We start from the raw sequence: 22,614 nt of genomic DNA on the forward strand, positions 1-22,614 counted from the left end.
TATAAAACAGCCACCCTTTTCCCACCAATTCTCTCTTCCACCCCTTCACCCTTTCTACACCCTTTCTACCTCACTCACAGTCTCAGACTGACCTCTTCACACTTTCATCATCAGCATTGGAGACCCTTCTTGCTCTTACCAACTGAGAACGCCCTTTTACCTTTTTCCCATCCAGTCTTACTCCAGCTCTTCACCCTTCTTACCTCGCTTGAAGTCTCAAGTCGCTCTTGCCTCATCTTCATCAGCAGCATCACAGACTTTGCTTCTCTTATCCCGTTGTCACCAAGTGAGAATTATTCTTATCAAGCTTCACTTGCAACCATCGACCAAAGTTCATCCTTCACAATGGTTCGAGCAATCTTCAATAAGATGGTCATTACCGCTGCTGGAGACTTCCCTAGTGGTTGCTCCAGAGAGCAGATGGTCCAGTGGGTTAAGATGCGCAAAGGCAAATTCTCACGTCATTTGGACGAGAAGACGACCCATCTGCTATTCACCGATGAGGAGTTCAAGTCCAAGAACAAGCCCCACCGAAGTAAGGTCACCTTTCTCTTCAAATAACATTTTCCCCCTCATGCTTCATGCCTTTCCTTTTGTTCCTTGCCCAGAAGCTAATTGTCTTTGTTATCTCTCAGTCAAAGAAGCAGAGAGAAGAAGCAAGACGAAGGGCGCGAAGAAAATTCACATTGTGAGCTGGAGTTGGTTCACCAAATCTTGCGGCGACAACATGAAACTCGCAATGAGGGAATACAAATACGATGCCATGAAGATCAAAGAGAAGAAGGATGCCAAAGCAGAGATCGAAAGGGCCCGGGCTGCAGCGTCTGCTTACAGGTGGATTCGTCCTGGTCAGTGAAGATTCATCAATACTATTGCTTGAACACCGTTGACGTATCAATCCAGAAATGTACAGTGTCGCCAAAGACCTGACCTCCTTCGAGTACAAGGTTGATCTCTTCCGATCGTCTGAGAATGAGGATGGAGCTCTGCACGAGAAGTACGAACTCTACGTAAGTCACAAGCGTTTATCCTTTCTGACTGGCTATCACAAACTTGAAATCGAGTCCAGCTGACATGTGGTGCTAAAAACTCAAGTTCTTCCGGTCTCACTCCTCTAGGCCGCACTTGTACTGGTTTGGCGCGAAGCTTTTCCATAAGAAGGACAACGGCAAGTGGGTTGAGCGCGGCATTGAGCGCCCGAGTCCCTGTTGCTCATCCTTCCGGAACGAGTACGACAGATTCAGAAAGTTCTTCGAGCTGAAGACCAAGATTCGCTGGGCAGACAGGGTCGCCAGAGCTGGAACCCAAGAGAAAACTGCGTTCAGTTACTCCCCTCCGGTAAGATCATCCTACCAATCAAATTGAGGCTCGAAATATCAATCAACACTTGCTTACAATGAACCTTAGACTGGTGGAAAACCCGTGGGTTGCAGAATGGTCGGTGCACTTTACAACAAGGCGCTCAGAAGCAACAAGAAGATGCTTCGACGCTATGCTGAGCTCTTTGGAGACGAGTTGCCGTCCGACATCCAGATCGAAGACGCATGCAATGACGTCTTGAAGGACATCATCGACGAGGTTTGCGCAACCCCTGAGATTGATGCCAAAGACGAGAATGAAGTCAACGAGATGATCATGGCCAAGATGACCCTTGGCCCTGGCAAGAATGAAACTATCGACTCTGACATGGAGGGACACGCTGAGACCGATACTCTTTCCGATCCTGGCGACATGGCTCAGTCTTCTTCTGAGATTGAAGATATCGTCATGGAGAGTCACGATGAGGACCTTTAGACGGACCATTGACAGAGCTTGACAGTAACTCACTTACCTAGAATACTGGATTTATTGGAACCTCGTCTGGTGCAGACGACGTTACAGGTATACAACCCCATGGGGTAATTGGCAGTCTTACTGATGAGATTGCGGATGCCCTTGATGCAAGTCTGCAAGAAGCAACAGCATAGTGAGTTAAACTTGAGCAACTACTCCACTGGCCAGCTACTTACCGTTCTTCAGATGCATCTGAGAAGAGACATACCTCTTCTTTCTGGGATTTGGAGGTAGCTTTTTTGGGCGAGATTTTTGGCAATGGTTTTGAGCTTGGACGACAGACGGGAATGGCTTTGCATTTCAATTCCCCTTTTCACCATGGACTTCTACATGGAAAGTAGCAAGAAGAGGCCCATAGCTTTCATTCAAGGTTAGGTAATACCTTGAGAAGACGAGAGCGTGGCCGACTTGATTAGATCCGAGCAATAATAAATGGTTTCTGCAGCTTAAGCTTTGATTTCCTGTTGTAGTACGTGTGGAAATTGGAAGAAATCCCGGGTGATTGAACCCTTTCAGTACACGAACCAGCCGGTCTTTATTTCTGAGCGATAGCTCTTGAGTTTGTGAGAATCCATGTTAGATGCATGGGTATCTTTCGAGATGTCAGGGCTGGGATCTCTCCACTCGAGATCCCGCATGTCGGGACGGATGTCTCAGCGGCTCTGATCAAATTAATAATTGGTTGCCTTTGCTGTGGCCAAAAAATCATGTGGCTGAAGGAGCTTAGATGACCACTCAAGTGCCCGCGGAGGGCCGATCTAGTGGCTTGCAGATAGCAGGTCAGACTTATATGAGATGCTACGTTCTAGACGCAGTAAGATGGGAATCTGCCCTATTACCCCTGGCAATTGACGCCATGGGATCGACACTGCCTCGTACTCATTGGACGACGACTTTCAAGCTGGTCAATTAGAAAGAGGCTGAGTATGAGACAGAAAAACCAATCAATCGTTGACGATCAATTCTCACTCAACCTAGGCCCGCGCGTGTCAGATCCCTTGAGATACATAGAGAAAATGGGGTCTCCGCCAGAACTGCACAGGTCCTCCGCTCCTTTTTCGTCGTCATTCCTCGAGAATCAGATGCGAAGTTTTACATCGGACACTGATTCTTGGCTCAATCAATGATTTGAGGAGAGTCTCGGTGGACTTAACCATGTTGTTTCCTTATTCACTAATCACGTTGGCGGGTTTCTTGCCACTCACCTTCACCATGAGCCTCGAAGGGCGACTTCCCCAAGAAACGCTCGCGATGGGTTTCCCAGAGCACGGCGCTGGACTTTCCCCGGCACCAACGACAGCTCCCAGCGAGGAGTCGAGGCAAATGATGCTCGAAGCCAGAAGTCTACCCCCCAATGCCTGTGGAGTTCGTCGCCTTGATAATGGAAGTAAGTCTTGACCCATGGCTCCTGCGATTCACGGAGCTGGCTGACGATATCTTCCTTGCTGTCAGCTTTCGAGACATTCTCTTGCGTCAGCAACGATTGCTACAGCTCGGGACCATGGTTCGGATGTCGCAACGTCCTCAAGACGGAATGTTTTGATGGGAACGCGCCTGTTTGCCAGCAGACAACGTCGTCTCTAGGCCAGAAAGCGCTTTGCTGGTATGTCTTTTCGTGATCTTTTTCATTGAACACGTCCCGAAACTAGACATACCGGAGCCACTGGTCTCATTCGTGCCTCCGGGGTTCGATAAGTTCAAATGCTAACTGATATCCAAGCACTCGATCAGGTCCGAGCCAGTTACCGTATTGCCTGACACTCCTGAGGCCTGACGACTCAGGACAAAAAACATGGCTCCGATGCGGCAATCCTGCCTACAGTGGACAAAAAATCATGGTGATAGGTACCGAGTCCGACGACCCAGACGCGACCAGGACTGTAGACCCTTCGGACACTGCAACAACCACGCCACCTCCGTCCGGATCATCCTCGAACTCGACAGGTGCCATCGTCGGAGGCGTGGTCGGTGGGGTGGCTGTGGTAGCCATAGCCGTCTGCGTCATCGTCTGGTTGGTATTGCGGCGGAGGAAACGCTTGAGGGAGGACGGGTGGCATATTCCCTTGACGCCAGGCTCTCAATCGCAGCACACTCAGCCATATTACTCTCAAGCTGGGTATGAGGAGCATGATGACCCTTCCAAGGCGCAACGCGGGCCGATGCCCTCGCCCACACCTCTTGTTGAGGTGCAGGGAAGCAACGTGATCGACAACCGAAGACCGGTGGAGCTAGGAACTTGAATCCCCCAAAAATGAACTAGGTGTTCATGTGTCTACGCTTTGGGGGGCATGGGATTATTCTTATACATATAGCGGTGGCGTAAGGAGTCGATCAGTGGGTTGATTTCTTTCATTATATATTATGCTTAACAATCAAATACATTGGGAGATTGCTGGATCAAGCCGAAATACAATCCTGAGGGAGCTTCAGAGCATGCCGGTATTTTCTTATCTTAACTTGTCTTTATCTCTTATGAATTCTCATGGCGAAATCTGCCAAGAATGGATCTAGTAACATAATCCCCATTCATATGAGCCCTCATCCTTTGCGATTCCCTTCACCGGCTTGACATAAACCTAGTAGATGCACTTGAGCTCAATTATATGCAAAAGTGGGCAGGGTCCTTCGCTCCCGGCTGCCCACGCTGGCGCTGGCAGTTTCTCGTATTTGGGACTACTTCGCCGACACACATGCTTCAAACATAGGCCGCTGGTGTTGACGGGCGAACCATGTCTCACACAATCTTAGAGAACCTGCCTCACTTTGAAGGTTACACAATACGGAAACTTGCTTCCAGATCTCTGCACAGCCCTCCAAATAGACGACTCAGAACGAGAATAGGGGTCCAAGCTGGTTTCTCTGTTTCCTGGTGACTTCAACTTTTTTAAGACCACCACATTCCCGTCAACGGAGTGTACCACTTCCACCACTCTTCTCATAACCTTGCCAGACTGCCTTGTATCTATCTCGGAGTAGTGATGAACTCTTCCTTCCTCGTAGCCATTGCTGCGGCTATTTGGCTACGCCTGGTACTCGCGGAGCCTCAACACTTGAATGGAAATTCCATACCACGTCCAACACTGGCACCGAACTACGACAAGTATAGAGCAGCCCCAACAACAACTTTGACACCTAGAATCAACCTCAATCTACGGGCAGAGGCATTGGAGCCTCGATTACTGCGCATCAATACATGCGGGATCGTAACACTTCCTTGGAGTAAGTCTTCAAACGCCCCTCTAGCTTGAGCCAAGTCAGCCAGCATAAGAAGTCGAATACTGACATAAATCAAACAGCTACATTCCCTCTAGCGTGCGAATATCCGCAACCGTGCCAAACAGACAATGGCTATATGAAGTGCGATAATATCGTTGGACGTACATGCTACGATGGCACAGCTACCGAGTGTAGATCCAAGGTTGATCTCAATACCCGCTGTTGGTACGTTCACATTATGTCTTATGTCAAGAGACAATGGCTAATATCTATCTTTCTAGCACGAGTTCGGATGATCAATGGCTCCCAACCTGCGTGACATATTACAAAGAAATCGATAGGGATAACTGGGTATCGCTCCTCGATTGCCAGTGGAAAGCACACAGCGGTCGAACGAGCTTAGACTTCGTCCCGGCATCGATCGAGGACAACTTCCTCCGCGGCACCCAAACAGCGCTGGCTTCGGCTGATTCCACAATCACTCTGATGTCTTCCACATCGGCCTCCGCCTCCGCGCCAGCTTCACCATCGCCGGCGAGTTCTTCGTCCAACATACCTACAATCGTAGGCGGTGCCGTTGGAGGCTTAGTAGCGGTGGTCATTGGGGTCTGTGTGGTTGCATGGCTTCTCATACGGGAGAAGCGAGCGTCGAGAGCCCAGGATGCCTTGTCTCCGTCGCAGGATCCGACACAGAGCGCTCAATTCTCAACTCTGCCGGAGGTATCTGTCCCTGAGAACCACCTGCCTCTCTATCCCGGGGCTGAGGAGCGACATAAGTATCAGTCAGTGTCCGCAGCCCCGCCATCCGTTCTCAGTGAGGCGCTTCTGGCGTCTTCTCCGTCGCCGAGACGCACTATCAACGTTAATGATACCCCTGTTGAGCTCGAGTGATAGATGTAGAGGCACACAGAAGTTCTGTCCACAGTATTCCAGGCTTGTGGTAGTATAATGTATCTGACTTAGTGATATAATTAGGCACGTGGAGGATAGCAAGGGGTGATTTTCATTCAACAATGCACTCTTAGTTACTTTCTTACAAGTAATCATCTACACGCGCCATCAGCTGAAATGCTTCAGCATGAGTCCACGCCGATGCTCAACATCACACGCCATCGACGGTCGTAGCAGTCCCCTTGACCGCCATCCCTCCATCATCACCCTCAATCCAAACATCCCACTTCCTCTCCCCTTCACTCGCCTCCTTCTCTCGCAGGCAAAGCGTCATCTCCCGACCGCAGTACAGCGGCGCCAGGTTCCGGTACCCGTACCAGCGCACGCTCTGCCCTTTGCCCTGCCTGTTCAAGAACGCGAGCACCAGAGCCAGCGACAGAGGCCCGTGGACCAGCGTCGCGGGATGGCCCTCTTGCGCAGCCCACGCCGGGTCCAGATGGATCGCGTGCGCGTTGTACGTCAGCGCGCTGAAATTGGTGAGGAGGTTCTGCGTCGGCGTCAGAGTGAGAGACGCTGTCGGCTTATGCGGCGCTAACCCAGTCTCAAACGTCAGTACTTTTCTCGTTCTCCAAACTCTCTTCCACGGCTTGGAATGAAGACTGAATTTGCTGCTGACCGCCGCTCACCTTTCAAACTCCGCCGCGCTGGAGCAGAAACATCAACATCAGGAAGGAAAGCCAACGTCCTCCTCTCCTCGACCGCCGGTCCGCTCTCACCACGACCAGCAGCAGAAGATGCCCCATACCGCCGCCACAACTCGACCCACACCCGGCCCTTCTCGGCCCTCACATCCTCCACGCTCTCGACACAGCCGACCCGGCGCCCATCCAGACGAAGCACATCCTCCCAGCCCTCTCGGAACCGGACCTCGCCGCCCGCCCAGAGCCGGCGCGTAAAGGGCGCCCCGGGGCAATGGTCTGGGTCAGTGCCGTCCGGCATCAGCCATGAGGGCGGCGATTGGAGGGGGAAATAGGCCAGGTGGTGGCCTTGCGGCAACGGACTCGCAGGCCCGGAGGATGGTGGGTACTTTGGTGGATAGTCGGCGGACGAGGTGAAGATGTCAGCGAACAGGAGGTTAAGGAGATGGGAGGGCGTCGGGGAGAGGTGGTCTGGGATTTCCTTGCTGGTGTGCAGGATTTTGGCGATTCCTGCCTCTACCGATGAGGATGCATTCTGAGTTGCAAATCCCCGACGAAGGGTGTTGAGGAGCAGAGGCCTCATGTTGAAGTTGGCATTGGCGACTTACACGCCTCAGTAAGTGGGATGTTATGAGACTGAGTTGGAGGTCATGAATATGCATATAACCAGTTGATAGGTCATAGTCGCATATCGGATAAAGATGCCTGTGTGAAACTGCGGCCCCAAGTTGACTGTGCCTTAAGGGGGAGGGGAACTGGGAATGTACACCAGGAAAGTCATTGTTCCATGAGGACAAGGGCTGCTCTCATGGGTTACCCATCTAGGTGTAAGAGCTGAGGTGGCAAGTCACACAAACACGGTAGTCCTTGTGGCACAGAAACATCATTCACGCTTAATGAACAGGCTCGGGCGAGCCTGAAAGGGCTGAGTAGGCATTTAATTTCATTTTCATTCTATCTAGTCGCGATCAACAAGCGGTCGCCTCCCGACCGCTCTTGAGTGTCCTCTGTCTGTGAGAGGATCATCTGGTGCCCATGTTAGTTGCACAGCTCCAGCAGTGGCTGAAAGGATGGTCTCACATGTAGACTAGGTCTCAACTCAAGAGGCCTTCATAACAGACCGAAGCGGGCTCGGGCGCGCCACTTGGTGGGTGAGGTGAGCCGGGCTCATCGGGCTCCTGTCTGCAAGGAGCTGATGGGCGACGTTCGGCTTGGGCGCGGGCGCGGGCTGCGACGCTGTGCGCGCGGATTCCTCTTCGCTGTCATGCTTCAGAGACGGTACTTGAGTCGATCCCTCGTTCTCGAGGGCCTCGGTTGGTCAATCTAGGATGGTCAGTTTCTTGTAGTTGGCAGATAGGGTGCTGGAAAGTCACAAACCGTCGTAGTAGTCATCGTCGTCATCAACCTCAGCCAACTGCTCGAAGTTCACCTTGTAGCGGAGAATGCCACCGATACCACCAAAGCCCTTGACGAACTGGTTGCCCTCGGTGGAACGGTCAGAGACGAACTCGAGGTTGGTACCGAAGTCCTTGTAGTGCTCTGCAATCCACTCAAGGAAGGATTCTTGGGTAACGACTTCCATCTCCTGGCCAGTCTCCTTGTCCATGAAAATGGCACGGTCACCGGTTTCCTGCTGCTTGGTAGTGTGCAGCAGGTGCTCGGTGCCCTGGCTGTCCTTGAGCTTCCAGCGGGTGATCTCCAAGTTCTCGAAGACGATCAGAACCTCCACAGCGCCCAACTCCAGAGCCTTGAGGGTATCCTCAATACCGTAGCAGACACGACCGGTGTCCTGGCTGATCTCCTCGAAGTACTTTCCGATGAGCTTCTTCTCCTGGATGAACTTGACGTTGCCGAGGGTCTCGGAAGAAAGCTCGATAGCCTGGTTGAAACCGTTCTCACCACCATAGGAAACGTCAACAACCTTGATGACCTTGGTGGCCAGACGGTTATCGAACAGGTCGGAAGCGTTGAGATCAGTCTTGAAATCGGCAGAACCAGCCAAAATCAGACCAGCGACGTTGGGCTTGTCATTGGTAATGAAGTTCTGGACGGCCAACTCGGCAACCTTGCGGACATAGTTGTGACGCTTCTCCTCACGAAGACGGGCGAAACGAAGAGCGGATTGACCACCACGACCGTGCTTCTTGGGAAGATCGACAGAGAACTTGTGAACAACTTCTCTGGTGTTTCCGGAAAGGGTTCCGAAAAGGGCTCCGTTACCGTCCATAATAATGAAACCAAACTTCTGATCCGACTCGAGAAGCTCGGCCAAAGCCTCTGTGTGGAACTTGTTGTCACAGAGGTAAAGGGAGGTGTTGATGGGCTTGAAAGGCTCAAAGTCGATGTTGACCTTTCTCTCCTTGCCTTCCTGGGTCAAGATTTCACCACAGTAAACAACCAAGCCGTTGGGAGGGACCTTATTGTACAGCTTGAGACGCTGCTGGGTCGAGGTAATGGCTGAAAGCACGGACTGTCTGTTGACTCTGGACTTGATGTTTGACGCAGTTCCCTGTATAAAGTCTCATTAATACCGGTCCGGCTTGAATGGTGTGCGATTGTCGCAGTCGTAACGTACGTATTCTTCAGCCAACATCTTGGCGGCTCGGGAAATCTGATCCTTGGGAGCTGTGGTGGGGTGTTAGTCGAACCCGGCATCGGCGACGGCATGGCGGTCGGGAAATAAAAACGTACGAATGATGAGCGAGATCATGGAAGTGCCGTTACCACGAGCGGCCTCGAGGCGCTTGATCAGCTTCTTGACCTTCCATATCTCGATCTGTGTTGCACCCCATAAAGGGAATCGTCAGCCTGCATGCTCGGAGCGCGGGGCAAAAAAGGAGGGGCTCCGAGGCCACGATGTAGGAATACGGGAAAAAACTCACGTTCTTCTCGGCCTCGTTCGCCTGGGGGTCCGACATCTTGAATGAGGGTAATTAAGGGACTCGAGGAACGACAAAATGAGGGAACGCGTTCGCGTGACGGTGAGGGATTTGTCGTCGACGTCGCGCGGTTCTCCGGGCGGGAACGATGCGTTGCGATGCGGTCGGGTAGTTGCAAGGAAAGAAAAGTTGGTGCTCCACGTAGGTAGGTCGATTTTTTGTGCTGTCACCGTGGAGCGCACCAGGATCCGGCTCTGGCTGGGTGTACGCCCAAAACCGGGTAGGGCGCTAAACCGCAAGCGAGTCATAGGGTGCCTACAGCCTGGCCACTCTAAATTCTAGCCACTCATCTCCCGACTTTCACACGTACCACCATGTTTTGCTGGAGCCGCCCGCCCCATGGTTCATCTTCAACGCCGTATGTCTTTGGAATTTAGGCACTTCAAACACTCATTACACTGGACTCTGACTATCGCAATGACTATCGAGTGAGTCACTGAGATAGACACCCTCAGATATCTATGTAATATTATTCGGCGATGTCTTGCAGGATAAGGGAAGCAGGCTGCAGCCCGTTTAAAAAGGCACAATGTAAGGCAGGTTGTGAGACAAAGCCAATGTGCTGTATTAGTTGCTCATTCAACCCCACTCGATCTTGTGCCGCTAAAAGTTGGGCCACTGAATTTCTGTGTGCCGTCCGGATATCGCTTTCTTTGGGCGGAACGGCTGATGACCTCAGCGGTGGATCCGCCATGCAAGTAAGGGTGCATAGGATCATCCCGTGTGCTGGATTAATGAATGACCAATGACCATGCAACTAACGAGCTAACTTTATCGCAACCTCCTAACGCGCCCATACCCGTCCCCGCGAGAGCTTCCCGAAGTCGCAGCTCAAGCCACTACCTGCTGTAGCTCCTGTTCGTCATACTTAAACAGCGCCAGACTCGCAACATGGCTTCCTCCGTACCCATCCAAATCGCAGAGACGATACAGACAGCCCACATCAACCGGGCACCCTCCCCGAGCCACGACCTCAATCCCTCCACAGCAGCCTCCGAGAAGGAGCCAGTGACATTAGACCCCGTCCCGACCCAGGACGATCTCGACGATGATGAGCTCGACGACTACATTCCACGCAGTGTGGTGAACCCGAAGCCGCGTACAGCAAAGCTTCCACCCATGCCCGACCTGCGTTTCGAGCAGAGTTACCTCAACAGCATTTCCAAGGCCGATACCTGGGGGCGGGTGGCGTGGATCACCGCAAGGGATCAGGTAGGTTGCTCGGGTGCAGCGGGCGGCGGGGTGATTCAGTACTGATCTGATGTAGGTGATGATGCCCCTGATACAAGGCGTCGTTTACAACTTGTTCCTCATCGGCTGGCACCACTGGAACAAGAACGCTCAGGTCCACGGCAGTTCGATAGGTGCGAGGGTCCGGAGGTGGTGGTATAGCGTGAATAACTGGCAGCTGCCCCCGCAAAAGAGCTCAAACTGGAGGACGGCATTTACAAAGAAGGAGCTGTGAGGGAAAGGAACACATAGCATGAAAGGGTCAGGAAACATGATTGGCGTGGTATCTGTACATCTAAAATCGAAGCAGAGTGTCTCTGCAAGCCAGGTACTTTTCAGTACCGCTGCGTCTCGTGGTGCGCATATCCCCCGAGAGTACTAGCCGTAGTACCGTCTATGAACGAGCGAATGCTCCTACAAATAATTGTTCAATCATCCTGATGGTTCCCATCATCTATCCCTATCCGTACTCCGCCTGCCAAGTTTTACCGCCAAACGCCAAAGGACTTGTGGTAGCCAGTTCCCAATGAGCCCTACTCGCGCACACCAACATCCACTTGTTGCAGCATGGTCTGCAGCTTGTCCGGGCTTCCTCTAAAGGCCAAGGAGGTCTGCACAGCGGCCGGGCTCAAGGGCGGTTTTGTAGTCGCAACGTTGATGACAGGCTCTGGGGTCTTGTTTCTGGGTTTGGCGACAATCTCGTCAACCATTTCGTCGACTCTCGTGGGGGCTTTCTCATCCTCTGGGGCGGGAGTCATCATGGCCGTTTTCGTCGTGGTTGGGGACTTCTTGACCGAGAGCTTTACGATCAAGCTCTTTCGAGGTTCATCGGCCAAGTCTTCATCTGCCATGTCCACGTCTTCGTCTAATTCGTCATCGTCTTCCTCACTCTCATCTGGGACATGGTCCTCTTCTTCGTCGTCACCCAAATCAGGTTCGCTTCCGTCATCATCGTCTTCATCCATAGAGTCACGTCCATGAGTCCGCGTGCCCTTGGATGACCATCCGTTGGTTCCATGGTTAACCGCTGCAGCTCTGCGTGGCCGTCCTCCAGGACCGGACGTCGGTTCTGAGGGCTGACGGGAATCCTCTGAGTCTCCGTTGACACTACCTGCTGCACTGCTTCCGTTCATTCGTGGCGGGGCTCTGATCTGACGTCCGCTGGCGGTGGTTACTGGGCCGGTTGGTTCCGCAGGGGTGCTCGTTCCAGTGTTGCGCGTCGAGCGTCGATTGGACGAGTCTGTAAGGAAGTCTTCGTCATCGGAGTAGGTGTACTTGATTCGCTTGCCTCTCGTACGACCCTCGTAGGAAGAGAAGCCAGGCTCAGGACGTTTGAAGCGGGCTTTCTGAGCCTGTCGATACTCTCTGCGACGTCGTTTCTGCTTCCATTAATCATTGCCCAGAACAATCCCTTGTCACACTGGACTGGAGTTCGATGATGGATGCTTACCTCCTCGGTACCCTCAAAGCGAGGAATAGCCGCCAGCATCTTATCTGCAAGCTTCCTAGCCTTGGGGCCGCCGTCCTTGGTCTCCAATTTCTCGCAAAGGGCCCTGAGCTCATCGATTGATCCAGCTACTGACCACCAAGTGCGGTTGAAACCGGCAGGGTTACTCTCCCGATAGACGCGGAAAGCAGTATCGTCCAAGCCCTCGATCAAAAAGTACCGTCTCTTGTCACTGTCTGAACCCCAGGGTTGGACCGAGAGCGGCTGGTTCAAATCGTCATCGTGACGGTTTCCTTTGTAGGATTTGTTGATGATGGTCTTGACAGTTTCGGATGCTGAAAGAGACCACAAGGCGAATGCGCGAAGGAGAGACAGCTGTGCCAATTGGTTAGTGAACTGGTGCACAGACAAGTAACGCACACTTCAGTGCTTACTCTCTGGGTGGGTGTGATGCTGTGAAAGGTGTTGCTACCCGACAGTGGGTTGACACCTTCCCACGACCGCGGCCATTGGGACTTGTGGGCGGCAAGAGCGTCGTCCAGAGCTTTGGAGTATTGGCCGGCCCTATCACGCCAATTAGCAAACCAAAAAGACCATATTGTTTGCTGTCACGTCCACGTACTTGACGTCCTGCTTTCGGTTCAAGAGCAGGAACAGTAGAGCGCACAGGAAAGCTTCGACTCTTTCGCCAGGCGGGCTGCCAATAATGTCTTGTTCAAGCTCTTGCGGGCCAAAGTTGGCCAAGGATTTCGGGAACGCATCGTTGAATCGGCTGCGAAACATAACCAGAAACTGGAGGTGGGTGTTAGCTTGTCCTATGACGTGGGGCGCGCTGTTCTACGCGTTTTTTTGCGCGAAACGACGCGACAGGGTGCATACAGCAATGTCTGGATTGTCAATGAAGGCATTCTCGTGTGGCGGCGATGGCGATCGCTTGCGAGGCGGCGGCGAGGGCTCTTTGGTCGCGACGGTGGCTTTTTTGCCTTTGGCAAGCTTAGGGAAGAACTTTCGAATGTCACCCTTGGTCGCAGGTTCAGGCTCAGCTTCGGATTCGACGTCGGAAGGAACTGGCGACAACGAAGACAGCGAAGACAAATCCGAAGAATCGTCGTCAGCCATCTTGGCGATTTTTACTCCTCGCGTTAATGGCTGTAGTGTGTGCGGGTGGTGTTGTTGTTGTTGAAGTTGGATGGGGGTGGGTATCGTAGTAGGTGGAGGTGGTGGTATGCGCGCTGGTGTAGTTGCGAGAGGAAGTTTCGACCGCCCACTCGCGGGACTACTTAAGTCACGTTTGAGCCGCATCTCCTTTCGGTCTGGTTCTCTGATAGGCCCGAGTCATTAAATCTAAAATACCTACGGCTTTCATTCCTCTTCGCATATTCCCCTTCTCATATATCAAAGACGCGTAGCATGGCCTTGCACCCGGTGAGCCGCCTCCTCCTCCTCCTTCAAGAAGCCCTTTGCCTGCCCATGCTCCCTGCCGCTTGCTGCTTGAATATGTGCCTGGCGTTGCAACATCTTGTGGATTGTGCTTCATGAGTCCTCTTGTCCTCGAAGACGTTGGAGAATCCACGTCGCTCATACCCCACCCGAGGAGCTACCGTGGGATATCCTGGCCTACCTTGCCTTACTAAACCTTCTCTCAACACCAAACTGCAACCCAGCGTCTCCTGCTGAGCACCATAGTAGAAGCCTTAAAATATTACATCGTTCTCCTAAGGCGTCCTCATAATCGAATCATCGTGGATTTATGATGCTCATTTGGTGACAGGTGGGTCCCATGGTGCAGACTAGGACAGAAGTGACCGCGCAAACTAAGACATCCTTCGGCCGGGAAGCTTCTCGCGATTGTCCAACCTGGAAGCTGACGCATTCTGTTGATGATGCTATTCCCAACCACTGAGTTGGTAGCATTGGGGCTTTGTCGCTGAGACCCATTTTCCTTCCATTCCACCTACCTGCATCAGCTTGTTGGTCACTGCGGCAGCCGACCTACAGCTTGCCGAGAGCCTATCAAAATCGGGCGGCACCTGATGCGTTTTTGAAGCCATTGAGCAATGTGGCGATATAGAGGTCTGTCTTTTGGTCGTAGTCCTGTGGATTGCCTAGCACTTGCATTGCATTCCACCTCGTTCTCATCCACCGCAACATCCCCTCCCCCTCGTCACATGACAACGCAGCTCGGCCAAATCAGCCGGGGCTAAATCATTCCATGCTGATCGCCCGCCTTCGCAACTTTGCGTCTGCAGGCATGCTTGACGCTCGGAGTGAGGCTATCTACAGCCTTGATTCCATCTTTGAAATATTCTTGCCCCTTGTGACTGAGTGAACAGGGCTATGTGTGGTGGGTATAAGCAGCCTGCAATCCAACAACAGGATGTTCCTTTTCGACAATGGCTCGAGATAAGGCAACGCCTATTCGTCGATTTCGGCAAGCCTGCGGCCTGAAGTCATCAACATCAACACCTCACTTGAGGCGACGGGCCACTTTGCAGTGATGCGTGCTCCCGCATATTGGACCATACTCGGCCAAAGTTTTACGCGAAGAACCCTCAAGAGTAAATGCTTCGAACGCAACGATGCACTTCGCGAGGAACGGCCTTCGCCGACTCCGGCGAAGGTTCCGATGACGTTGATCGCTGGACCACACCAAGGCACCAAAGACTCCGGGGTCCTTGTAACCTCACCGGATTCCTCCCAGAGACCCAAAACATGACCTGCCCACAAAACGCACCAACACCGGTCGAACACGGCAGACCTGGCAGAGCATTAGAAAATGCAGCCACGAGAGAAAAGCAGGAGACAGCGAAGGGAATGAGGAAACCTCATCGAGCAGAAGTAAGTGCTCACATAATCCAATTGTTTCAAATCTTTCGTGCATCGTCAGAATGACTCATAATGAGTGAGAGACACTGCACGGCATGACGGCGTTGAGGATATCGTGAACTTGGCTTCAGTAGGCCATAATGAGACGTTCCGAAGGTGAGGGTAAAGTGCGGAGATCGTAACGCGGTGCAAACGTCCCAGGGTCGAGGATGAGTGGCCAAGCAGCAGTCAGCTTATGGGTCCGATTCTGTGGAGACCACTTCATCTTCCCGTCCGTGCTCTGTCAAAATTTTGGACAATCTCCCACGTATTTCCTTTCACGTGATGTAACACGTGCTCAAGCGAGGAGGGCTGGAGAGGAAGTCCCACGCACCACTGCAGTTTCCGAAATTTGAGCCATCCTGCTTGTTGACGGAATTTGACGATTCAACCTCACCACGACGACAACACCTAGCCCTCCGAACGCCAGAGGACTGCCAAGATGGGTCGCGTTGTAAGTCAATGTTCTATCCAACACTCGATTCTTTATTTGCGGAACGATATTGGCGCATTATCGACTTGCTGCTCGTCGCATTCGACATTCCAACAATTCGAAACCCGCGAACTTTTTTTCGAGATGGACAAGGGACAGGACAAAAGGCGCTGACATACTCTTCCTCAGATCCGTAACCAGAGAAGAGGTCGTGGCTCTATCTTCACGGCCAACACCCGCCTGAACAAGGTGAGATTCGACATCCTCGAAATTCGCGATACGACGACAGTTTTTCCTAACGATTTTCTGTGCAGGCCCCCGCGAAGTTCCGCAACCTCGACTATGCCGAGAGACACGGATACCTCCGTGGTATCGTGAAGGACATCATCCACGACCCCGGCCGTGGCGCTCCTCTCGCCCAGGTCGTCTTCCGCGACCCCTACAAGTTCAAGCAGCACACCGAGACCTTCATCGCCAACGAGGGCATGTACACCGGCCAGTTCATCTACGCCGGCAAGAAGGCCGCCCTTACCGTCGGCAACGTCCTTCCCCTCGGCTCCATGCCTGAGGGTACCGTCGTCTCCAACGTCGAGACCAAGATCGGTGACCGTGGCACTCTCGGCCGCACTTCCGGCAACTACATCACGATTGTCGGCCACAACCCCGATGAGGGCAAGACCCGCATCAAGCTTCCCTCCGGCGCCAAGAAGGTCGTCCACTCCGAGGCCCGTGGCATGATCGGCATTGTTGCCGGTGGTGGCCGTACCGACAAGCCCCTCCTGAGTACGTTTTGGCCCCTGGTTCTGGAAGGATGAGATAAAGGGTAAGACGAAGCAAGGGAAAACAGTTGACTAACGAATTTCTACAGAGGCTTCCCGCGCCAAGCACAAATTCGCTGTCAAGCGTGGTGCCAACTGGCCCAGAACTCGTGGTGTTGCCATGAACCCCGTTGACCATCCCCACGGTGGTGGTAACCACCAGCATATCGGTAAGGCCTCTACCATCTCCCGCTACGCCGTCCAGGGACAAAAGGCCGGTCTTATTGCTGCGAGACGGACGGGTCTGCTCCGTGGTACCCAGAAGGTCAAGGAATAAAGGTCATAGTCTGGCTGGATTTCAGGGTTCCATTGGGATGGTGTTACGCGGCTGGCATCTTTTGAGGGTACTCGCAAGGGCAGTTCATCTGGTAGCTCTTCGGCAAGTACTAAAAGGCATTTTGCGCATTGAATGATCACGCCATGATTCCCCCCGCTACAAGAGGGAGAGGAGAACGCCAAACCCAACTGTGATGAGTGAGACGCCGGGAGTTTGTGTGGATGACGAACAAAAAACGGGGTTTGGGACAGCAAATGGAGTGAGGAGGAAAGTGGCCTTTGGATCTTTCCTCCTAAGCCCAGCTACCATATGTAGTTGCGGTTTCCTCTTTCAATTGATCGATTCGGAATTTATATTGAGGAGCTGCTCCTGTCTCGTGACATTTCTTCATTCGGCGAGTGGCCTGATGATATGATGGCCCCAAAAACAAAAACGGCGCTTTCCCGCTCTGACTCGGTTCTACGAAACCTGACTCTTCATAATTCCTCGACAGAACCGCCAAAATCACGGGAAACCTACACTCGGTGATTTGATATCGATCCCCGATTCCCCTTGCTTCACGCTTCTTATAAGTGTGCTCCACATCAGTCACTCGCGCGCAATAATGTTCGCTTGCCAGAGAGTCACCGCCTCGAGGTGTCTCACCCAACGCTGCACGTCCACCAATTCTCTCAATGCAACAGTAAAGAGAACCTTTGCTACTCGCCCTCGCCCCACCATCCCTGCTGCCCCTGTCCTCTCATCACCATCCGCAGCGACAGCACCCTCAGCCCGAGCTCCTGCCCACACCCCTCCAAGTCGACAGGCTCCCGGTCAGAGTTCTCGCCCTGCTGTGCAAGCACGTTTCTTCTCTGACCACCCCACCTCCTCCGACAGGTCCAGCAACCCCACCATCGGCATCCCCTCATCCAAAACTGGCCGACGGAACACCAAAATCAAAATCTTTGAAAGCTCCCACAACCTCCATCACTTCCACACCTCATCCATACATCCCAGAACACCTCAATTGAACAAAATGGCATCCCAGGATTTCCGTCTTCTCTGCCTTGAGAACCCTCTGCTTGGTATGTGTTTTTTTCTCATCATTTAAATAGCTTAGAGCACAGGGGAACACATGTTGCGCAACCCCGCCATCTTCGCTTTAACCCCTCCCTTAACACCGAGCTGGGACCAAAATATTGACAACTAACACCGCAACCCAGACATCCAAGCAGTTGGTGACAAGGCTCTCCTCGAAAAGTACGGCCTCAAGGAGAACGATGCCATCCTCGCTGAGGAGAAGCACCTCGGCATCTACGAGGACCTCCTCAACAACTACGACGCCAAGCTGATTGCCGGCGGCGCCGCCCAGAACACCGCTCGCGGTGCCCAGTACATCCTCCCCCCCAACTCCGTCGTCTACCTCGGTGGTGTCGGTGACGACAAGTACGCCTCCATCCTCCAGGATGCCGTCAAGACCGCCGGTCTCCGCGTTGAGTACCGTGTCGACCCCAAGATTGCCACCGGTCGCTGCGGTGTTGTCATCACCGGCCACAACCGCTCCATGTGCACCGAGCTCGGCGCCGCCAACCACTACGACCTTGAGCACTTGACCCGTCCCGACGTCTGGAAGCTCGTCGAGAACGCCCAGGCCTACTACATTGGAGGCTACCACTTCACCGTCTGCCCCGCCGCCATCCAGAAGCTCGCCGAGGAGGCCGCCAAGAACAACAAGGTCTTCGCCGTCAGCTTGTCCGCCCCCTTCATCTGCCAGTTCTTCAAGGACCCCCTCGATGCCAGCGCCCCGTACTGGGACTACGTTATCGGCAACGAGACCGAGGCAGCCGCCTACGCCGAAGCCCACAGCCTCGGCACCACCGACCTCAAGGAGATCGCCAAGGCCCTCGCCAACCTCCCCAAGGAGAACAAGCAGCGCAAGCGTGTCGCCATCATCACCCAGGGCACCGAGCCCACTCTCGTTGCCGTTCAGGGTGAGGACAGCGTCAAGGAGTACCCCGTCAAGCCCATCTCCAAGGAGCAGATCAACGACACCAACGGAGCTGGTGATGCATTTGCTGGCGGTCTGATGGCCGGCATTGTCGATGGCAAGTCCCTCGACCAGTCCATCGACATGGGCCAGTGGCTGGCTAAGCTCAGCATTCAGGAGCTTGGACCTTCGTAAGTTGATCCCATATGACACCTCATGGCAAACTTGTCAAATTTTCTTGCTTCATTCGCTAACTGTGAACTAGTTACCCCTTCCCCAAGCAGGCTTATTCCGCGTAAGGCATTTAGCCTTCCCAACCTAATGCATTGAGCATTTCAGTTTCTTTTTGTTCAGAATAGTCTGGCGTTGAGGGGGTCAAAGGGAAAACGGTTTCAACAACGGCGTTGGCTCCTGAGAGAGCTTTCAAATGAGTGGCAATCGCACTTTGCATCAACTTGCAATCTGGGCTCGACACCTTTTACGACCTTGAGCCCATGGGTCATGAGATATTTGGTAGAAAACAATGCGAGGAGACGATTTCGGCTGGACAAAAAAAGACCAGCCCAGATGACAAATCCTAGACCAGAGTCCACTTCCCCGTCGTATCCGTCGTATCGTGTCCAGTGAAATCCGTCCAAAACAGTAGTATGAGCCAGTATAATTCAATCGTGCGATCGATTCATGTCGCTGAAGCTTTGTGTCAGCGGTGTAAGATCATGGAAGGTGCTGATGGACTTACATCGCAGTAGCAAATAAAGATGTGTTCAACTTCCAATCAAGCCGCCGGGTGGGCCGGGCAGGCATTGGGACAATAATGTCTGATCCGAAAACGAGTCCTGGATATGCGGTCCCCAAAACTTAACGACGCATGTTCTGGCCCGGGGCACGCTTCACTTCATCAGCCATGGCCGACTGAAGAATCATGTCGTTGTATCCAGCCGTGTATCCGTCAGTAGCGGCACCTCCGTTCTGTCTGACCATGTTCTTGTAGTGCGTAGGGTCATCATGCATATCAGCAATGGGACCTCGTCCAAAAGCGGTGGTCGCGGTGTACGCGATACCGTTGCACGGCGTGCTCTGGTAGATACTGCTGACGTTGGAGAACTGAGTACCCGAAGCCGGCGAGAAGTTCTCTCCGCTCATAGGCATGTTGGGACTCTGAGGAAATTGAGGACGAGATCCGCTGAACGAACGGGCGTGGGCGGCCGCCCTGGGCTGCAAAGTATGGGGGTTGTTGGCTTCCGCATACGGACTGGACCACAAGTTATATGCTGCCGAACCTGACAAGTCACGACTCAAGGGTCTCGAGTCTGTAGGTTGTCTGCCAAAGGCCTGCAGAAGGCGGTCCTGGTGAGCACTTATGTCGGGTGTACTGGCATACGGACGCTGTTGCTGCCGAGCCATGTACGGGTTCTCTCGTGCTTCTCCGAATGGATCGTCCAGCCGTGGGGTACCCGAGGGTTGAGCAGTCCTCTGGAAGCCAGCACTGCCATCGAATGATCTTCTAGCAGCATCCCTGATGGCACGGTCTGGTGGCGTCAGCTCTTGCTTCTTACCCTGTGGTGTCGGGGTGTAAATCATGTTCCAGGGAAGGCTCGGGAATGTCTTTGCTGTTGCGGATCCGAGGGCGGGCGGGCTGTTGGTCGGGGGCACACCAAATACCTCGTTGGCCATGGCTGAGTTCATTCCGTACGAGGTGTCCTCGTGGCTCTCTGCAGGAGAGACGTGGGCCTGAGGAGGCATCAGGAAGTCATTAACCATGTGAAGCATATCAGCGTCAGAACTGAAGTCGTAGTCTGACTGGCCCTGCGCTTTGCTGCGGCTGGGAGTGGGGTGCGACCGCACCTGCGGCGGAGCAGCCACTTGGGGCGGTACGGGCAATGCAGCAGTCGGGGTCGCGTTTCTGATAGGAGCCGGCTGCCGTGAATCCTTTCGTTGCGCCGGAGGAAAGTCTGCAGCAGAGCTTTGCTCAACTGGAGGCTGGGAGGAGGTTATCGCGACAGCTGAAGACTTTGGCGTGTAGCCGTCCTCGTACTTGAAAGTAAGCCCCCTTGGCGACGAAGTGTAGGAGAAAGGAAAGTTGGTGTCGTCGTTGGCGAGGAAGAAACCACACTTGATCGTTTGCAGGACCCTGGAGAAGATCTCTTGGAGAGGGCCGAAACGCTGCCCACCATAGTGCTGGATTTGAGGCTTCAGATTTCCAGTATCCTCATCGTAGTTGAGACGGCAACTGTCCGGCAACTTCGTGTCGCAGAGAGGAAGCATTCCTATAGCTTCCTGGTCCTCAGGAAGCAGGTACGGAGTGAGTTTGAGATCTTCGTTGCCATACATCTCGCACAGAGAGGTGAGTGCCTTGGCGAATCCTCTGTACATGTCCTTGATGGACAGCTCAGGGGCCTCTTGAGCGTTCACAATCTCAACACGGCACGCCACGAGCCAGGCTGCATACAGGCGCACGAACGGGAGAGTGTTCTCGGTCATTGTAGACGCTTGGTCTTCAGTGCTCTCTGGTTCGCCGTTTGCTTGTTGCTCAATGAGTCTTTCCATTTCCCTCTTAAGGAACTTGCAAAACGTCATGAAGAAACGAGCGTTCAAGCGGAGAAGGAACTGAGAGGTTCGGAACGCGGCAGTGGCCCAGTCACCTGCTGTGAATTAGAAAATGAGTTTAATGTTCATCATGATGATCACATACCTTTGGCCTTATTGTTGTAGACGAAGAATGCAGACATGTTGAGCAAAACCATCTTCAAAAGGATTGCCTGGGTGTTTGGGGCCTTGATGGCCATCTCAAGATGGTTGATGACTTCCTTCTCAAGCCCCTCGTGCTGAGGGAACGGCTCTCCTTTGCTGAAATGAGAATGCAACTTTACGAACCAGGTGACAAAGGCCTCTTGAGGATCAGGAGGACCTGTGCGACGAGCCGGCGTAGTTGGCGCTGAAAGACTCTTCAGTTCCGATTCAAGGTTCTGTGCCGCCATTGGATGAGGGTCTTGAATTGCCATGGCGCGGTAGAAGTGATATATGATATCAAGGTGCTTTCTCTCATCCAAGTAGATGATACCCATCTGGTGGTGGGCGAAGCCAGAATTGGGAAGGATGTCGTGGGCGAGAGAATAGTACGTCAAGGCAGCTTCGTAGCTCGGGACCTTGTGTCGCGCCTGCATCCGGTATCGAGAAAGGTCGCCGAGGTGAATGAGCACCAGATGCACGTATTTGAGGATGATCTGGCGAACGGCAGGTGTGGTGTTGGCCATGGGGTTCGCCTCTGCCAGCTTTTCGGCTTTGATGCCCTCGGCAATGCGCTGGAGCTCGGGAATCGGGTAGACGGCTGACATGCGCTGGACAAACGCGACGTAGAACTTTTGCGCCGTCTTAAGAAAGCTGCTGTACATCCTATCCAACTTGCGCTTCTGGACGGCGAGCTGCGACGATCTCAGCTTGCCCAAAACCTTTCGATATTCGGCATTGACAAGGCTGTGGGCCTGCCAGAGGTTGGCTTCAACCTTCTCGGTGGAGGAATATTCGAAGTCATGGAATATGACGTGGAGGCAGGCTAATCGGAGGCTGAAGACAGTCAGCAAGGATATTGCGACCCAGTACATTGGGCTGGATTCGCTACGTACGAGGAAATGACGCTTTCCAGAACCTCGAAATGCTTCAGCTCGTTGCCGTCGGTGTCGCTTTTGAGCTTGTCTACCTCCCTCTGGAGGTGCTTCCGAAGCTTCTGAGCTTGGCTGTGGTCAAAAAGTCAGCGTCGGAAGGTAGGTGCCCGGAGTCGCATGGACCCCGAAATGCCCACCCAACTGGATAAGATATGCCACAGGCAATGCTTGGCGCAATCCAAATTTCGAGCTGGGCATGAGGGAGAAATGGTAACTTACTGCCATGCCTGCTTTGCAGCCTCAACATGTTCCGCCATTTTGGAGAATGGCGGAGCTGGGCCCTAACGTTGGCGATTGGAGGAATTTGGTGTTGGTGGTGTTGCGATTATTTTCGCGATG

General features: G+C 53.2%; 10 protein-coding genes across 10 annotated transcripts; 6 read left to right on the forward strand and 4 right to left on the reverse strand.

Annotated features, from left to right (window-relative positions):
- Positions 1-345: 345 nt before the first annotated feature.
- Positions 346-1,794, forward strand: CCOS01_02245 (uncharacterized protein; the record flags this gene model as incomplete). Its single annotated transcript, XM_060450437.1, has 5 exons — positions 346-535; positions 636-848; positions 904-1,010; positions 1,096-1,338; positions 1,408-1,794. 5 exons carry the CDS (start codon positions 346-348, stop codon positions 1,792-1,794), a joined length of 1,140 nt encoding a protein of 379 aa, XP_060319087.1.
- Positions 1,795-3,045: 1,251 nt separating this feature from the next.
- Positions 3,046-4,073, forward strand: CCOS01_02246 (uncharacterized protein; the record flags this gene model as incomplete). Its single annotated transcript, XM_060450438.1, has 3 exons — positions 3,046-3,220; positions 3,286-3,436; positions 3,554-4,073. 3 exons carry the CDS (start codon positions 3,046-3,048, stop codon positions 4,071-4,073), a joined length of 846 nt encoding a protein of 281 aa, XP_060319088.1.
- A 738-nt stretch (positions 4,074-4,811) lies between these two features.
- Positions 4,812-5,940, forward strand: CCOS01_02247 (uncharacterized protein; the record flags this gene model as incomplete). The annotated part of the gene is made up of 3 exons (XM_060450439.1): positions 4,812-5,052; positions 5,130-5,274; positions 5,331-5,940. 3 exons carry the CDS (start codon positions 4,812-4,814, stop codon positions 5,938-5,940), a joined length of 996 nt encoding a protein of 331 aa, XP_060319089.1.
- Positions 5,941-6,151: 211 nt separating this feature from the next.
- CCOS01_02248 (uncharacterized protein) lies at positions 6,152-7,221 on the reverse strand (the record flags this gene model as incomplete). Its single annotated transcript, XM_060450440.1, has 2 exons — positions 6,152-6,531; positions 6,627-7,221. 2 exons carry the CDS (start codon positions 7,219-7,221, stop codon positions 6,152-6,154), a joined length of 975 nt encoding a protein of 324 aa, XP_060319090.1.
- Positions 7,222-8,007: 786 nt separating this feature from the next.
- CCOS01_02249 (eukaryotic peptide chain release factor subunit 1) lies at positions 8,008-9,556 on the reverse strand (the record flags this gene model as incomplete). The annotated part of the gene is made up of 4 exons (XM_060450441.1): positions 8,008-9,147; positions 9,214-9,263; positions 9,330-9,414; positions 9,521-9,556. 4 exons carry the CDS (start codon positions 9,554-9,556, stop codon positions 8,008-8,010), a joined length of 1,311 nt encoding a protein of 436 aa, XP_060319091.1.
- A 912-nt stretch (positions 9,557-10,468) lies between these two features.
- Positions 10,469-11,042, forward strand: CCOS01_02250 (uncharacterized protein; the record flags this gene model as incomplete). Its single annotated transcript, XM_060450442.1, has 2 exons — positions 10,469-10,789; positions 10,845-11,042. The coding sequence occupies 2 exons, from the start codon at positions 10,469-10,471 to the stop codon at positions 11,040-11,042; spliced, it is 519 nt and encodes a 172-aa protein (XP_060319092.1).
- Positions 11,043-11,340: 298 nt separating this feature from the next.
- On the reverse strand, positions 11,341-13,373 carry CCOS01_02251 (uncharacterized protein; the record flags this gene model as incomplete). The annotated part of the gene is made up of 5 exons (XM_060450443.1): positions 11,341-12,186; positions 12,258-12,629; positions 12,689-12,818; positions 12,877-13,046; positions 13,134-13,373. 5 exons carry the CDS (start codon positions 13,371-13,373, stop codon positions 11,341-11,343), a joined length of 1,758 nt encoding a protein of 585 aa, XP_060319093.1.
- A 2,188-nt stretch (positions 13,374-15,561) lies between these two features.
- On the forward strand, positions 15,562-16,647 carry CCOS01_02252 (60S ribosomal protein L2; the record flags this gene model as incomplete). The annotated part of the gene is made up of 4 exons (XM_060450444.1): positions 15,562-15,573; positions 15,742-15,801; positions 15,867-16,335; positions 16,421-16,647. The coding sequence occupies 4 exons, from the start codon at positions 15,562-15,564 to the stop codon at positions 16,645-16,647; spliced, it is 768 nt and encodes a 255-aa protein (XP_060319094.1).
- Positions 16,648-17,662: 1,015 nt separating this feature from the next.
- CCOS01_02253 (pfkB family carbohydrate kinase) lies at positions 17,663-18,912 on the forward strand (the record flags this gene model as incomplete). The annotated part of the gene is made up of 3 exons (XM_060450445.1): positions 17,663-17,711; positions 17,850-18,804; positions 18,879-18,912. The coding sequence occupies 3 exons, from the start codon at positions 17,663-17,665 to the stop codon at positions 18,910-18,912; spliced, it is 1,038 nt and encodes a 345-aa protein (XP_060319095.1).
- A 559-nt stretch (positions 18,913-19,471) lies between these two features.
- Positions 19,472-22,532, reverse strand: CCOS01_02254 (telomerase activating protein Est1; the record flags this gene model as incomplete). The annotated part of the gene is made up of 4 exons (XM_060450446.1): positions 19,472-21,255; positions 21,306-22,177; positions 22,237-22,347; positions 22,495-22,532. 4 exons carry the CDS (start codon positions 22,530-22,532, stop codon positions 19,472-19,474), a joined length of 2,805 nt encoding a protein of 934 aa, XP_060319096.1.
- Between the last annotated feature and the right edge of the window lie 82 nt (positions 22,533-22,614).

Source organism: Colletotrichum costaricense (assembly GCF_030867565.1).
Source record: "Colletotrichum costaricense strain IMI 309622 chromosome Unknown Scaffold_2.1, whole genome shotgun sequence".
Classification (NCBI taxonomy): Eukaryota; Fungi; Ascomycota; class Sordariomycetes; order Glomerellales; family Glomerellaceae; genus Colletotrichum; species Colletotrichum costaricense.